Source organism: Neoarius graeffei, chromosome 1, assembly GCF_027579695.1.
Source record: "Neoarius graeffei isolate fNeoGra1 chromosome 1, fNeoGra1.pri, whole genome shotgun sequence".
Taxonomy (NCBI): Eukaryota; Metazoa; Chordata; class Actinopteri; order Siluriformes; family Ariidae; genus Neoarius; species Neoarius graeffei.
The window spans coordinates 34368752-34386028 of record NC_083569.1 but is presented as its reverse complement, the minus strand read 5'-3'; the positions used below and the strand labels follow the sequence as shown (position 1 = coordinate 34386028).

General features: G+C 42.5%; 1 protein-coding gene across 2 annotated transcripts in view; it reads right to left on the bottom strand.

The window, feature by feature from the left end:
• Window positions 1-17277, bottom strand: part of pappa2 (pappalysin 2) — a 312855-nt gene that overhangs the window by 267351 nt on the left and 28227 nt on the right. For both annotated transcript variants that reach the window (XM_060931153.1, XM_060931162.1), the window contains exon 3: window positions 5213-5358. In XM_060931153.1, coding sequence (XP_060787136.1) covers window positions 5213-5358 — 146 coding nt within the window. The remainder of the gene's footprint in view (window positions 1-5212; window positions 5359-17277) is intronic.

Sequence of the window (17277 nt, the reverse complement as noted above, 5' to 3'; positions counted from 1 at the left end):
AATTTCCCAAAACAAAATGTGAACGTTTGTACCATTTTTTTTCAGTCACATTCACCCCAAAACACAATAAAGACATCATAATATGGTCTTTCTACTCCACATATCAAACAAGATACATCATATTATAATAATGATGCCGTGCCGATTCGTGTAGGTATCAGATCTACAGATCAGCTCGGGCTCCGGCGCCTGCTGGTGACGTCACACTATATGATTGGCTGGACCGTTTGAAGGATGACGTACAAGTTTGTGGTTGGTCTGGACAAATTACGGAAGTAGTTATCGTGGGATTAGGTTTCGTGGGATTTCATGTCATGTTCATGTCGTGCGCATTGTGTTTTTGTTGAACACAACTTCAAAATAAAAGCAATGCACATTCAGTCCGTGCATGAGGTAAAATTAGAAAATACGTTTATTTTGTAATTTCTAATTAACCTTACACGGGCTGGTCAGAATGAACCAAAGGGCCGGATGCGGCCCGCGGGCCGTAAAATGCCCAGGTCTGATTTAGAGCGTCCAATTAGCCTAACTGCATATCTTTGGACTGTGGGGGAAACCAGAGCACCCAAAGGAAATCCATGCAGACACAGGGAGAACATGCAAACTCCACACAGAAAGGTTCCCATCAGCCACTGGGCTCAAACCCAGAATCTTCTTGCTGTGAGGCGACAGTGCTAACCACTATACCACCGTGCTGCCATATATATATATATATATATATATATATATATATATATATATATATATATATATATATATATATATACACACACACACACACACACACACACACATATACACACACACACACACAAGGTTTACAACCTTGATGGCGGCGTGCTCAGACGCAGCGGCTCACGGCTCTCCCCTTCAGTGTGCGTTTTTACTTTTTTTTGTATGTTTGTTTGTGGACTTTGTGTATTTTCGCTTCGGCGGTACACCACTACAGCTGCCAGGACCTCATAGATATTGGCTACTGACATAAGATTGCCATTTCGAGGGAATGTCAATTCAGCCACAACATCCCAGACAAGCTAGCAAGACTGCTGGATTCTCTGTGGTTTGTTGTCGGGTCTGGAAAGCGGTGCAGGCGAAGGAGGGAGAGGAAGCAGAAACGAGGTCGCAGGTCTGGCCTCCTGCTAAGGCTAAGGAACCAACCGCACAAGCCACCCCTGCCGAGCCTGTATCTCACCAATGCCAGATCTCTCACCCACAAGACGGAGGATCTGGAACTACAACTTGTGGGAAATTGCTACATTCGAGACTGCTGTGCCCTCATTATTACAGAGACCTGGCTGAACCCAAAGATCCCCGATGCTAGCATGCAGCTAGCTGGCCACTCCCTGAACCACTGGGATAGGACTGAGGACTCCAGCAAAAGTAGAGGTGGGGGGCTCTGTATTTATGTGCATGAGGACTGGTGCAACAACAGCAGTATTATAGCGAAGCACTGCTCCCCCAACATTAAGTACATGTCTGTAAGATGTCGGCCTTATTTTCTCCCAAGAGAGATAACCGTAGTGATTGTCATTACTGTTTACATCCCGCCAGATGCTAACACTAGCGCAGCGCTCTCTCTCCTGCTGAACACCATCAATGAACAGCAGCGGGTCCACCCTGATGGTGTTCACATTATAGCTGGAGACTTTAATAAGACCAATCTTAAGACTGTACTCCCGAAGTTTCACCAGCACGTGAAGTGCCCAACAAGAGGGGAAAGGACTCTTGATCATGTGTACTCCAACATTAAGCACGGTAACAGAGCCATGCCCCTCCCCCACCTCGGACAGTCAGACCATCTTTCTCTGCTGCTCATCCCTGCATACACTCCCCTCAGATGCAGATCCAGGCCCACCACAAAGACTGTAACAACTTGGCCTGAGAATGCACTCAGCGAACTCCAGGACTGCCTTCAACACACAGACTGGGACCTATTTGAACATCAGGACCTGGAAACATTCACAGAGACAGTTTTGAACTATATCAAGTTCTGTATGGGAACTGTATCTGTGGACAAAATCATCCGCGTCTTTCCAAATCAGAAACCCTGGATGACCAGCCAGGTTTGCTCACTCTTCAAGGCCCGTGACACTGCCTTCAGGTCAGGTGACAGAGCCCTTTACAGCACAACTCAAGCTGACCTGAAGAAAGGGATTAAAAAAGCCAAAGCGGACTATAAGAGGAAGATAGAGTCCCATCTCACCAGCAACAGACCATGAGAGGTGTGGCAGGGCATACAGAACATCACCAACTTTAGAGGAGGTGATGTGACATCAGGAGTCCTGAGTAAGTCACTGGCAGAGGAGCTCAATTGCTTCTTTGCTTGCTTCGAATCTCCGCAGCGACACTCACTTGCTCTAGCCCTGCCCCCACCCCCATCAGATCCCAGCACCCCTCCATTCATTGTAGAAGAGCAGGAGATGAGGCGTGTGCTCCAGGCAGTGAACCCCAGGAAGGCTGCCGGTCCAGATGGAGTACCTGGCAAGGTGCTCAGAGCATGTGCCCACCAGCTGTCCCACATCCTCTGCAGGATCTTCAACCTCTCGCTGGCCCAAGCAGTCATCCCTACCTGCCTGAAGTCAGCCACAATAATTCCCATCCCAAAACAGTTACCCACAACCAGCCTCAATGACTACCGCCCTGTTGCCCTCACCCCAGTAACTATGAAGTGCTTTGAGAAACTGGTTCTCCAGCACATCAAAGACTGTCTCCCCCCCACACACTTGACCCCCACCAGTTCGCATACCAGGCGAACAGATCTACGGAGGACGCCATCGCCATAGTTCTGCATGCTGTGTTGAGCCACCTGGAACAGCAGCAGAGCTATGCAAGAATGCTCTTCGTAGACTACAGCTTGGCATTTAATATGATCATCCCGGACACTCTGATCACAAAGCTGGACATTCTAGGCCTCCCCCCTCTCACATGCACCTGGATTAAGGACTTTTTGACCAACAGGCCCCAGACTGTGAGACTTGGCCCCCACCTTTCCTCCACATGTACACTGAGCACCGGTTCACCACAGGGCTGCGTGCTGAGCCCCCTCCTGTACTGTCTCTATACCTACGAATGCAGTCCGGTCCACGGCGACAACATGATCGTCAAATTTGCTGACAACACCACAGTGGTTGGGCTGATCTCAGATGGAGACGAGACAGCCTACAAGGAGGAGGTTCAGAGGCTCACGACCTGGTGCTCAGTAAACAACCTGGCTCTAAACACCACAAAGACAAAGGAGATCATTGTGGACTTCAGGAGGAAGAAAAGTGACCATCCCCCCTCTACATCAACGGAGAGTGTGTGGAGAGGGTCCACGGTTTCAGATTCCTGGGAGTCCAGATCTCTGATGACTTCTCCTAGACAATCAACATCTCAGCCATTATAAAGAAGGCTCAGCAGCATCTACACTTCCTGAGAGTCCTCAGGAAGAACAACCTAGACCAGAAGCTGCTGCTGGCCTTCTACCGCTCCTCCATTGAAAGCCTGCTGACGTACTGCTTGTCCACCTGGTAAGGGAGCTGCACTGCTGCAGACAGAGGGAGGCTTCAGAGGACAGTCACAGCAGCGCAGAGGATTGTCGGCTGCCCTCTCCCCTCCCTGATGGACACATACACTACCCGGTGCATCAGCAGAGCTCAGAGCATCATCAAGGACAATTCACATCCTGCTTCCCAGCTGTTTGAGCTGCTTCCTTCTGGGAGGCGCTACAGATGTATCAAAACAAGGACTACCAGAATGAAAAACAGCTTCTTCCCAGGAGCCATCACCATACTGAACTCTGAGAGGAAACAACACCAGCCACAAATATAATGTTTACATTATGCAAAACATCTGTCACTGTCACTCTCACATTCTGTGCAATACAAATTATTTATTCTGTATATGGCTCATTCATATTCATACTTGCATATAAGACACTTATATACTTATTTCAATTTTTGTAATGTTTATTTGTTAGGATTTAAGGTTTTTTTATACTTACTTTTTTTGCACTGGAAAGGGAGAAGCTCTCCAATCTCATTATACTAATATATATATATATATATATATATATATATATATATATATATATATATATATATATATATGTGTGTGTGTACACACACACACACACACACACTCAAAGGAGTAAGTTGTTACCAATTAATTGTGCTAGCCTATTTTTAAAAGGTCCAAATTTCAAGTAGCTGCCAAAGTGATCTCATTAACTAAAGTCATGACTGGAGAAGCCAAGCTCAAAACTGTCTGATTACTCACCACAAATCAATAGGAGGTGCAGTTACATAAGAGACCTTCCCATTATGTAAGTGCATTTCCATTCCCTTTTAATGAGCTCAAGACATAGCAACAATGAGAACCATAAAATCAGCTGGCAGGTGAATGGAGATTGCAACAGGGCAAGAGCAAGTATTTTGTTTTGGTTTGTTTGTTGGTCGGGATCATTCTCCTCCCTTTGACATGCACCTTTCAGTAGAAGGTCATTATTAAGGGCAATCTGCGGGAGAAATCTATGCATGTTGCAAGTGTTTCCTTTTGTGCCCGGGATTACGGCCCATTAATCTCATAAAATGCAAGAGCTGTGAACAAGGAGGAAGCCGTCAGAAAGTGTTGGAAGGGAATAAAGAGGAAAATAAAAAGATTTGAAGTGTTGGTGACGTATGTTTTTGCAGCAATGAGAGTGAAAAAGCACAGTGGATTAATGTGTATTGTGTAAAATGAGGATGTAGCATGGTTAGTGGAAGGGTCAAGAGGAAAAACATACTAACTTGAGTCTAGTTCAGTGGATATCATTCCTGGTCTCTGACCTATATAAAATGTTCTAAGGCATTCAGGTAAATTTTGAAATATCTAAAACTGATTCAAGGTAGCTAAAGTCTCAGTGGGGTTTCTTCACTTTGTACCTCAGATTTATTATGTAGAAGATTTATGAAATTCTAATCAATAAAATATTATCTGTTAATATATTTTGATATTCACAATTACATTTCAGTTGGGAAAAAAAGCAAAAAAAAAAAAAAAAACGCCACACCTCTGAATATGCTCCAAAACATCAAGAATACAGCAGCCAGTCTAGTTACTTTAACAATTAGACACTAAAGCAGAACTGAAAAAAAAAGCTAGTCATTTTTTAAACTATTATTGTATCAATACATAACAGTTAGACCATGTGTTAGAAGTGATTTGAAGGAGTCTGGGGGAAGTTGGCTCTCACCTTGGTGTGTCAGAGCCTCCTTGGCCCATGGCCATGTAGCAGCCCCTGCAAGTTCTTCCTGAGCTGATTTGGAAAAGAACACATTCAGGGTGTCTGAGCTGTTCAGGTGAAGCAATTCCTTCAGTTCCTTCACACTAAGGTAAGCCCTGCGTTAGAGAGATTCAATTATGATCAGCTGCTTATGGGGAAAACAGGTTCTCCTAACAATCATTGAAGTGTGTATGAGAATAACTTGCTAAGATAAAGAAATGAGGTCTTTTCCCATAAGGAAATGTGAAGGCATTTTTTTTAAATAAATGTCCCTTCAAAAATTGTCAGCGCACCATTGACAATAGACTAGACAGTAATACTTTAACCTTTAGGATTATCAGGCCCTTACAGATCATTGAATTTAGTGGCCTCAAGAGGTGCAGTTGCAGCATACTGCTGCCATTCCATTATTGTGCACACTGAATCAGACTTGGGCAAGCAAGCTGACATCTATTTACAGTGGTGCATGAAAGTTTGTGAACCCTTTAGAATTTTCTATGTTTCTGCATAAATATGACCTAAAACATCAGATTTTCACACAAGTCCTAAAAGTAGATAAAGAGAACCCAGTTAAACAAATGAGACAAAAATATTACACTTGGTCATGTATTTATTGAGGAAAATGATCCAATATTACATATCTGTGAGTGGCAAAAGTATGCAAACATTTGCTTTCAGTATCTGGTGTGACCCCCTTGTGCAGCAATAACTGCAACTAAACGTATCCAGTAACTGTTGATCAGTCCTGCAGATGGGCTTGGAGGAATTTTAGCCCATTCCTCCATACAGAACAGCTTCAACTCTGGGATGTTAGTGGGTTTCCTCACATGAACTGCTCGCTTCAGGTCCTTCCACAACATTTTGATTGGATTAAGGTCAAGACTGAATAGAATAGAATGCCTTTATTGTCACTGCACAAATGTACAACGAAATTTAGTTCATCACAGGAGAGCAAAGCTGCTGCATACGTACGCGCCGCCACTCTTGGGCACTTCAGCCCAAGGCCGTCCTATGTAAACCTAACTGCATGTCTTTGAACTGTGGGGGAAACCGGAGCACCCAGAGGAAAGCTCAGGGAGACACGGGGAGAACATGCAAACTCCACACAGAAAGGCCCCCGTCAGCCGCTGGGCTCGAACCCAGAACCTTCTTGCTGTGAGGCAACAGTGCTAATCACTACACCACCGTGCCGACCAAGAGAAGGTGGCCAAGAGACTTGGCCATTCCAAAACATTAACTTTATTCTTCTTTAACCATTCTTTGGTAGAACGACTTGTGTGCTTAGGGTCGTTGTCTTGCTGCATGACCCACATTCTCTTGAGATTCAGTTCATAGATAGATGTCCTGACATTTTCCTTTAGAATTCGCTGGTATAATTCAGAATTCATTGTTCCATCAATGATGGCAAGCTGTCCTGGCCCAGATGCAGCAAAACAGGCCCAAACCATAATCCTACCACCACCATGTTTCACAGATGGGATAAGGTTCTTATGCTGGAATGCAGTGTTTTCCTTTCTCCAAATATAATGCTTCTCATTGAAACCAAAAAGTTCTATTTTGGTCTCATCCATCCACAAAACATTTTTCCAGCAGCCTTCTGGCTTGTCCACATGATCTTTAGCAAACTGCAGACAAACAGCAATGTTCTTTTTGTTCTCCTTGCAACCCTGCCATGCACACCATTGTTGTTTAGTGTTCTCCTGATGGTGGACTCATGAACATTAACATTAGCCAATGTGAGAGAGGCCTTCAGTTGCTTAGAAGTTACCCTGGGGTCCTTTGTGACCTCGCTGACTATTAAACGTCTTGCCCTTGGAGTGATCTTTGTTGGTCGACCACTCCTGGGGAGGGTAACAATGGTTTTGAATTTCCTTCATTTGTACACAAGCTGTCTGACTGTGGATTGGTGGAGTCCAAAACTCTTTAGAGATAGTTTTGTAACCTTTTCCAGCCTGATGAGCATCAGCAACACTTTTTCTGAGGTCCTCAGAAATCTCCTTTGTCCATGCCATGATACACTTCCACAAACGTGTTTTGAAGATCAGACTTTGATAGATCCCCATTCTTTAAATAAAACAGGGTGCCTACTCACACCTGATTGTCATCCCATTGATTGAAAACACCTGACTAATTTTACTTTCAAATTAACTGCTAATCCTAGAGGTTCACATACTTTTGCCACTCACAGATATGTACTATTGGATCATTTTCCTCAATAAATAAATTACCAAGTATAATATTTTTGTCTCATTTGTTTAACTGGGTTCTCTTTGTCTACTTTTCAGACTTGTGTGAAAATCTGATGATGTTTTTGGTCATATTTATGCAGAAATACAGAAAATTCTAAAGGATTCAAAAACTTTCATGCACCACTGTATATCCACAGTTTAATGTGTCTTTGTAGAAGCATTATCTGTAAGTAATGTGGCCTATAAGTTTTTTTTTTTAAATCTACATTTTTGGTACATCATTTCGGTTGGATTTTGTGTTTAGACCTTTGTTTAAGTTTTTTAAGTCATTCCAATTATCATTTGCTAGCAATAATGGTTAGGAATAGTTGGCTGTACTTTTAGTATTAGCACTAAGGTTGCTGTAGTGTCAAGGTTTCGTGGTTAGTCATGCTGTATGATGGCTACCTTACTGTTGACTTGTTTTTAACAATATCAACTAAAATGCATTTCTATCTTTTCCCCCGCATAGTGGGGAAAAATGACATAATGACAATTTGATAACTACTGAGAGCCTAATAGATTTTATGGCAAAGTCACACCCAAAAATCAACTCAAAAAGTCTTTTTGGATTGGACTCGTTTTACATGGGGAGTTGGGTTCATGCAATTATAAACAGAATCTTTTTAGGATTTGAATCCCATCCAAATGCATAACAATTTTTTAAACAAACTGTGCACAAACTCATCTGGAAAGATTACACTATATTTAACCTACTTTAAAATGACCTGTAGAAATAAACCCAGGTAATATATTATATCCTATCTGACTTTGTTGGTAAAAATTACATCATATCCATTGGGACAAGTGATTTTGTGCTTTTTCTTCAGTAGGCACTTCATGAAGCATTCTCTTTGATCATCACCTGCTGAAATTGTTTAAAAGAACTTGTCAGAGAAGCAATGATTCCAAGAGTTTTAGGGAAGTTTTTGACTACCTAACACCTACAGATGTTATGGGCATGTGACTAAATCTGGAATGGGATGTTCGGAAAGTACATGCAGTTGTGATAATCAGGTATCCGCAAACTTTTCGCCATGTAGTGTTTATTATAAAGGTACCCCCATCTCTATGATTTAAACAGAAACCACTTTCTCCATACAAATGAATCACAATTAGTTTCATGCATGGGGGTGAAGTGGTTAGCACAGTTCACTGCCTTACAGCAAGAAGGTTCTGGGTTCGAACCTTGGAGCTGACTGCGGCCTTTAGTTGAGGAGTTTACATGTTCTCCCTGGGCCTGCGTGGGTTTGCTCCGGGCACTCCAATTTCCTCCTACAGTCCAAAGACATGCAGATTAGGGCTACATCCACACGACAACGGCAACGAGATTTTATTTTAAAAAAATATATTGCGTCCACATGGGCAACGGATCAGTAAAATATCAGGTACATATGGCAACGCAACACTTGCTGAAAATGATGCAATACACATGCCACACCTCTACGTGCGCTGTAAGACGGTCCCATCAGAGACACCAGAACAATAGAAGAAGTAGGACGCATGCGCATAAACCCCTTCTTCTACCCGGCGTGAAACACTCACAGGAACAAGCACGCAACAACAAGAAGATGGCTGCGACTACGCGAGGAAATCGCCTTCTGTGTGTACAAATTAGTTTTATTAATGTGCATAGTTTTATATAACTTAATTTTCTTATTGTGTGTGAACATTTTGAAAAGCATTTTTATATAATTTATATAACTTTTTATATTGTGTGTGAACATTTTGAAAAGCAGTCTTATCCAATAAAAAAAAGAAATTCAAGAAATGGTTCAGTTACTTGTTTATTTAAAAGAAAAGCTGTATACAAAAGTGAATGCAATGCAGTGGTTCATACACAACAGCGAGAGTGCTGCTTGTTCTCGTCATGTGGTTGTGACGTCATCATAAACAAATCCGTTCTACTCATCCAGACGACTTCGCAACGGCACCGTTGCCAGATTTTTCCACTCTGGAACCCGTTCTCGTTTTGGGGCACCCAAAACACCGGTGCCGTGTGGACACCAGGCCGAAATGATAAACAATTTTATCAGATTCACCTGAATCCGTTGCCATGTGGACAGCCTCTAGGTCAACTGGCTATTCTAAATTGCCCATAGGTGTGAATGTCAGTGTGAATGGTTGTTCATCTCTGTGCTAGCCCTCTGATATATTGGTGACCTGCCCAAGGTGTACCCCACCTCTTGCCCAAAGTCAGCTGGGATTGGCTCCAGAGTCCCCTGCGACTCTGATAGATAAACAATACAGATAATGGAGGGATGGATGATTTTACCACAGCGGGGCTGAATATGTCTGGCTATCAGTGAACAAATTATCATAAAAATCCAGCTCTCTCAATGCAATATACTGGCAAAACCTTAAAGCTAGTAAACAGCTTGGTTGCCTCCTTAAATGGCTAAACTGCAGCATGCTGGAAGAATTACACAAGTCTATATCAGCCACCCAGCTACTAGCCTGCAGATTATATGGTGATGGCTGGGTAGGTGTTCTAGCTCTCCAGAGGCCATGGAAGCTCATCTTTCCCAAAGACTAGAAAATTTCCCAAAAATTCACATTAAGCATACAGCTTCAAAAGCCTCTGATTTGTTCCTTGTTTGGTTTGAAGGTGTTAAGGTTACTCACTAGGATTTACAGTTGTGGTCAGAATGTCATCATGGACATGAATGTCATGGCAATATTGGGCATTCAAAGATTCCTTTGAAATGTTCTTTTTCTGTGGCAAAATAATTGTATGACATACATATTTAATAGAAAAATGTCCCAAGCAGGGCGGCACGGTGGTGTAGTGGTTAGCGCTGTCGCCTCACAGCAAGAGGGTCCTGGGTTCGATCCCCGTGGCCGGCGAGGGCCTTTCTGTGCGGAGTTTGCATGTTCTCCCCGTGTCCGCGTGGGTTTCCTCCGGGTGCTCCGGTTTCCCCCACAGTCCAAAGACATGCGGGTTAGGTTAACTGGTGACTCTAAATTGACCGTAGGTGTGAATGTGAGTGTGAATGGTTGTGTGTCTATGTGTCAGCCCTGTGATGACCTGGCGACTTGTCCAGGGTGTACCCCGCCTTTCGCCCGTAGTCAGCTGGGATAGGCTCCAGCTTGCCTGCGACCCTGTAGAACAGGATAAAGCGGCTAGAGATAATGAGATGAGATGTCCCAAGCATTTGATGTGCAAGTTTTAATTTATTTTGGGTTTTTGAAATCAACACAGTCAAAATACATAAGGGGTCAAAAATATACATACACTCACTTAGATTATTAATTCAGTGGTGCTGAAAGTTCCAAAATTTCTTTTAACTTGCCAAGGCCTCTTAACTTCCTGTTAATGATCATAACTGACTACAACTGGGAGCTTCTCTGTGCCAACATAAAAAAGGTTTGTTTAACAAGTAAAAGTTATTGGGAGGTATAGCCACTTTGCCAAGGTCTGGGAGAAGACCCAAACTGTTACCCTCAGCTTAGAGGAAATTGAATCGGATGGTTGGGAACAACCAAGGAACAGGCTTGCCATGAACTGGAAGCTGTTGGAACATCAGTATCACTGTCTACAGTTAAGCGAATTTTACATTGCTATGGACTGGAAGCTGCTGAAACACCTATGTCACTGTTACTGTCTACAGTCAAGCAAGTTTTACATTCTCTTATCAAAAAGAAGTATACTTCAAGTTCATTTTATTAAGTATACTTAAGTTAAAGTATATTTCTTTCAGTATACTTTTGTGTACCAAGTATACTGATATCAATGTACTTACAGTATACTTGTAAGTAAACTAATCCAATACTTCTTGGGACTAAATTGGCCCACTTTTAGTTTATAAAAAGTATACTTTAATGGCCCTTTTCCACTACCCTTTTTCAGCTCACTTCAGCTCGCTTCAGCTCACTTCAGCCCGACACGGCTCGCGTTTCGACTATCTAAGAACAGCACGACTCAGCTCGCTTCAGCCCTGCTCAGCCCCCAAAACTCGCACGGTTTTGGAGTGGGGCTGAAGCGAGCCAAACCGAGCTGAGTGAGGCTAGGGGCGTGAGCAGACACTCCCCTGTGCACTGATTGGTGAGGAGGCGTGTCCTCACATGCCCACACACGCCCCGCGAGCACGCTGGGATCTGTAAACACCGTAAACCCGGAAGAAGGAGAATTACGAATTATGAGAATTATGAAGTCTTATGCGCCTCGCCTCATCTATACGCTCTTGCCAGTATTTGTTGGTGTTGTCGGTGACAACAAGCCACAGCACCAAGACCAGCAACACTAACGACTCCATGTCCTCCATGTTTATTGTTTACTATCCGGGTCGTGAGACTACCGCTTTAAAGATCACTGATGTCACTGTTTGCGCCGCCTAACGACATCACCTGACGTCCACCCACTTTCGCTAACTCCACCCAATGTGTCCACCCACTTCCAGCCAGCACGGTTCAGCGCGGTTGTAGTCGAAATGCAACTCCAACAGCCCCGCTCAGCTCGACTCAGCCCAACTCAGCACGGCACGACTCAGCCACGTTGGTAGTGGAAAAGCGGCATAAGTCTAAGAGAAGTAAACTGAGTATACAACTAGTATTTTTCATTTTGTACTGCAAGTATACCACAAGTAAACTTGTATACTAATAGTTTACTAGTTCTATACTTGTAGTCCACTCTTTAGGTTACAAAAGTATACTTCATAGTATACTGGAATTATACTATGATTTTACTTGTTTTATACTTCTAGTCCACTTTTTAGTTTACTAAAGTATACTTTGTAGTATACTGGGAATATACTATTGGTTTACTCGTTACACACTTCTAGTCCACTTTTTAGTTTATAAAAGTATACTTTATAGCATATTGTAAATATACTATTAGTTACTAGTTACAGTGGGGCAAAAAAGTATTTAGTCAGTCATCAATTGCGCAAGTTCTCCCACTTAAAAAGATGAGAGAGGCCTGTAATTTTCATCATAGGTATACCTCAACTATGAGAGACAAAATGAGAAAAAAAATCCAGAAAAATCACATTGTCTGATTTTTAAAGAATTTATTTGCAAATTATGGTGGAAAATAAGCATTTGGTCAATAACAAAAGTTCATCTCAATACTTTGTTATATACCCTTTGTTGGCAATGACAGAGGTCAAACATTTTCTGTAAGTCTTCACAAGGTTTTCACACACTGTTGCTGGTATTTTGGCCCATTCCTCCAAGTAGATCTCCTCTAGAGCAGTGATGTTTTGGGGCTGTCGCTGGGCAACACAGACTTTCAACTCCCTCCAAAGATTTTCTATGGGGTTGAGATTTGGAGACTGGCTAGGCCACTCCAGGACCTTGAAATGCTTCTTACGAAGCCACTCCTTCATTGCCCGGGTGGTGTGTTTGGGATCATTGTCATGCTGAAAGACCCAGCCACGTTTCATCTTCAATGCCCTTGCTGATGGAAGGAGGTTTTCACTCAAAATCTCACAATACATGGCCCCATTCATTCTTTCCTTTACACGGATCAGTCATCCTGGTCCCTTTGCAGAAAAACAGCCCCAAAGCATGATGTTTCCACCCCCATGCTTCACAGTAGGTATGGTGTTCTTTGGATGCAACTCAGCATTCTTTCTCCTTCAAACACGACAAGCTGAGTTTTTACCAAAAAGTTCTATTTTGGTTTCATCTGACCATATGACATTCTCCCAATCCTCTTCTGGATCATCCAAATGCTCTCTAGCGAACTTCAGATGGGCCTAGACATGTACTGGCTTAAGCAGGGGGACACGTCTGGCACTGCAGGATTTGAGTCCCTGGTGGCGTAGTGTGTTACTGATGGTAGCCTTTGTTACTTTGGTCCCAGCTTTCTGCAGGCCATTCACTAGGTCCCCCTGTGTGGTTCTGGGATTTTTGCTCACCGTTCTTGTGATCATTTTGACCCCACGGGGTGAGATCTTGCGTGGAGCCCCAGATCGAGGGAGATTATCAGTGGTCTTGTATATCTTCCATTTTCTAATAATTGCTCCCACAGTTGATTTTCTTCACACCAAGCTGCTTACGGTACCTATTGCAGATTCAGTCTTCCCAGCCTGGTGCAGGTCTACAATTTTGTTTCTGGTGTCCTTTGACAGCTCTTTGGTCTTGGCCATAGTGGAGTTTGGAGTGTGACTGTTTGAGGTTGTGGACAGGTGTCTTTTATACTGATAACGAGTTCAAACAAGTGCCATTAATACAGGCAATGAGTGGAGGACAGAGGAGCCTCTTAAAGAAGAAGTTACAGGTCTGTGAGAGCCAGAAATCTTGCTTGTTTGTAGGTGACCAAATACTTATTTTACAGAGGAATTTACCAATTAATTCATTAAAAATCCTACAATGTGATTTCCTGGATTCTTTCCCCCCATTCTGTCTCTCATAGTTGAAGTGTACCTATGATGAAAATTACAGGCCTCTCTCATCTTTTTAAGTGGGAGAACTTGCACAATTGGTGCCTGACTAAGTACTTTTTTGCCCCACTGTATATACATCTAATCCGCTTTTTAATTTTGAAGTATACTGCAATTACCCTTCTAGGTATATTATTAGTTTTCTAGCCCTAACCCTTACCTCATGCACACTACCAGTAGACAACTTAAGTGTTTTGAGCTGACCACAAACTTATGGTACATGTAGGTTTAAAAGATGGGATTTATATAAATGGTCTTCAAAATTTTAAACAAATAAAAATCTGAAAAATATGGTGTGCATTAGTATTCAGCCCCCTGTACTCTGATACCTCTAAATACAATCTAGTGCAATCAATTGCCTTCAGAAGTCATCTAATTAGTTAACAGAGTCCTACTGTGTGTAATTTACTCTCAGCATAAATACACTTGTTCTGTGAAAGCCTCAGTGGTTTGTTAGAGAACACTAAAGAACAAACAGCATCATGAAGACCAAAGAACTCACCAGACAGGTCAGGGATAAAGTTCTGGAGAAGTTTCAAGCAGGGTTAGGTTATAAAAAATATCCCAAGCTCTGAACATCTCAAGAAGCACTGTTCAATCCATCATTCAAAAAAGGAAAAAGTATGGCACAACTGCAGACCTACCAAGACATGGCCGTCCACCTAAACTGACAGAGCAAGCAAGGAGAGCACTGGTCAGAGAAGCAGCCAAGAGGCCCATGATCACTCTGGAGGAGCTGCAGAAATCCACAGCTCAGGTGGAAGAATCTGTGCACAGGACAACTATAAGTCGTACACTCCACAAATCTGGCCTTTTTGGAAGAGTGGCAAGAAGAAAGCCATTGTTGAAAGACAGGCATAAGAAGCCATGTAGGAGACACAGCAAACATGTGGAAGAAGGTGCTTTGGTCAGATGAGACCAAAGTTGAACTTTTTGGCCTAAATGCAAAGCGCTATGTGTGGCGGAAAACTAACACTGCTCATCACCCTGCACACACCATCCCCACTGTGAAACATGATGGTGGCAGCATCATGCTATGGGGATGCTTTTCTTCAGCAGGGACAGGGAAGCTGGTCAGAGTTGATGGGAAGATGGATGGAGCTAAATACAGGGCAATCCTGGAAGAAAACCTGTTAGAGGCTGCAAAAGACTTGAGACTGGGAAGGAGATTCACCTTCCAGCAAGACAATGACCCTAAACATACAGCCAGAGCTACAATGGAATGGTTTAGATCAAAGAATATTCATGTGTTAGAATGGCCCAGTCAAAGTCCAGACCTAAATCCCATTGAGCATCTGTGGCAAGACTTGAAAATTGCTGTTCACAGACGCTCTCCATCCAATCTGGCTGAGCTTGAGCGATTTTGCAAAGAAGAATGGGCAAAAATTTCAGGTGTCTAGATGTGCAAAGCTGGTAGAGACATACCACAAAAGACTTGCAGCTGCAATTGCAGCAAAAGGTGGCTCTACAAAGTATTGATGCAGGAGGGCTGAATACTAATGCACATCACATTTTTCAGATTTTTATTTGTTTAAAATTTTGAAGACCATTTATCATTTTCGTTTCACTTCACAATTATGTGCTACTCTGTGTTGGTCTATCACATAAAATCTCAATAAAAAACTTTTAAGTTCATGGTTGTAAGGTGGAAAATGTGAAAAAGTTCAAAGGGTATGAATACTTTTGGAAGGCATTGTATTTATTTTGATCCTGTCTTCATAATTTTGACCCAGTGTTGATTTCAGAAAACCCAAAATAAATTAAAGCTTGTGCACCAAGTTCTTGTTTTTTTAAGCTGTATGTTGTGCAATCATTATTCCTTCAAATAAGAACAGTTCAAATAAATCACTGAAAGCCTAATATTGTCATGACATTCATGTCCACAATGAATGTAGGTAAACTTCTAAGCACAACTGTAGTTTCCTTGACATAGCCAGAGGGCTCAATGGTATCATGTGAAAATTAAATCCCAACCTCCAAAGGCAGTGAATAAGTCAAGATTCATGTTATACATGGGAGCAGGGCTCTACACTAACTTTTTTTTCCAGGAGTACACATGCTCCTAAGTTAAAAATTTTAGGAGCACAGGGAAAAAATGGGGGCACAAGTAGGTTTTCATTTTAAAGATTTATTGCAGCGCAAACCTTAGACACACCAACACATAAAATGCAAAATTCAATTGAGAATGAATGAATGAATGAACGAATGAATGAATGAACAAACAAATGAATAACGAACAACTGAATGAATGAACAAACAGTAGCTAAACAGAGAGCAGAGCTCAGCAGAGCTAACAACATCATCAAGGACAGCTCCCACCCTGGCTCTGAGTTCTTTGACTTGCTGCCCTCAGGCAGGCGTTACAGGTGCATCAAAGCAAGGACCAACAGACTCAAAGACAGGTTTTTCCCACAGGCCATAACCACCTTGAACAATTAGCCTTTTTCACATTATGTCACTTGCAGGGGACCTCATATCTGTTTTCAGCCTTTTGAATGGAAGAGGTATACGGCGGCAACATATGTTAACAAAACTGTGTCATTCACAGATAAGATTGATAATAATATTGCGCATTGTTGTTTATCATTACGTATTGTTAGCGACCATTCCAGTCACCTATCTGCCTTGTTTTGGAAAGGAAGTTTACTGACTTTCTATGGTTGCTACTTGTTAGCCAGCAGATTAACAAGCCGTCTCTTCTTCCATTCAAAAGGCTGAAAACAGATGTGAGGTTCTTCTGCAAGTGATGTAATGTGAAAAAGGCCAATTACATGCACTGACTGATGCCACTTCTGGCAGGTGCAACAATGCACCAACAAGGACCTAAAAGGACAATATTCTCACACTTACCTGATACAGTGCAATACTTATTACAGTGCAATCTCACAGAGCAACTTTTTAGCTTTTATAGCTTTTGTATATTTTATATTTATATTTCTACACTTTTACATCCATACCCAATACAATGCAATACCAAATACAGTGCAATATCCTGAGTTTTGTAGCTGAACTGAGTTTCTATAACTAACTAGAGACAATTCCCCTGGGGGAAATTGTGAGAGTGATGCAGTGCGGGTAGCAGCCGCTATTGCAGGAGCTGAGCTGTACTGTGTGAATGTGTAACTTGCCATGAAGCTACAAGCCTGTGTCTCTCTGAGAGGGAGCAGCCCCTCCCTCCTCTCTGTGTGTGTGTGTGTGTGTGAGAGCGAGCATTCCCTCCCCCACCCGCGCGTTGCGAGCAGAGACACAGAGTATCACACAGAAACAGTGTTGCCAGATACTGCTGATGTTTTCCAGCCCAAAATATGTTCAAAACCCACCAAAATGCACTTAAAACCGCAACAAATCTGGCAACACTGCACAGAAAGTGCAGTATTTTTTCAGAGTGCTCCCTCCAAACAATGGGGATTTACACAAAAAC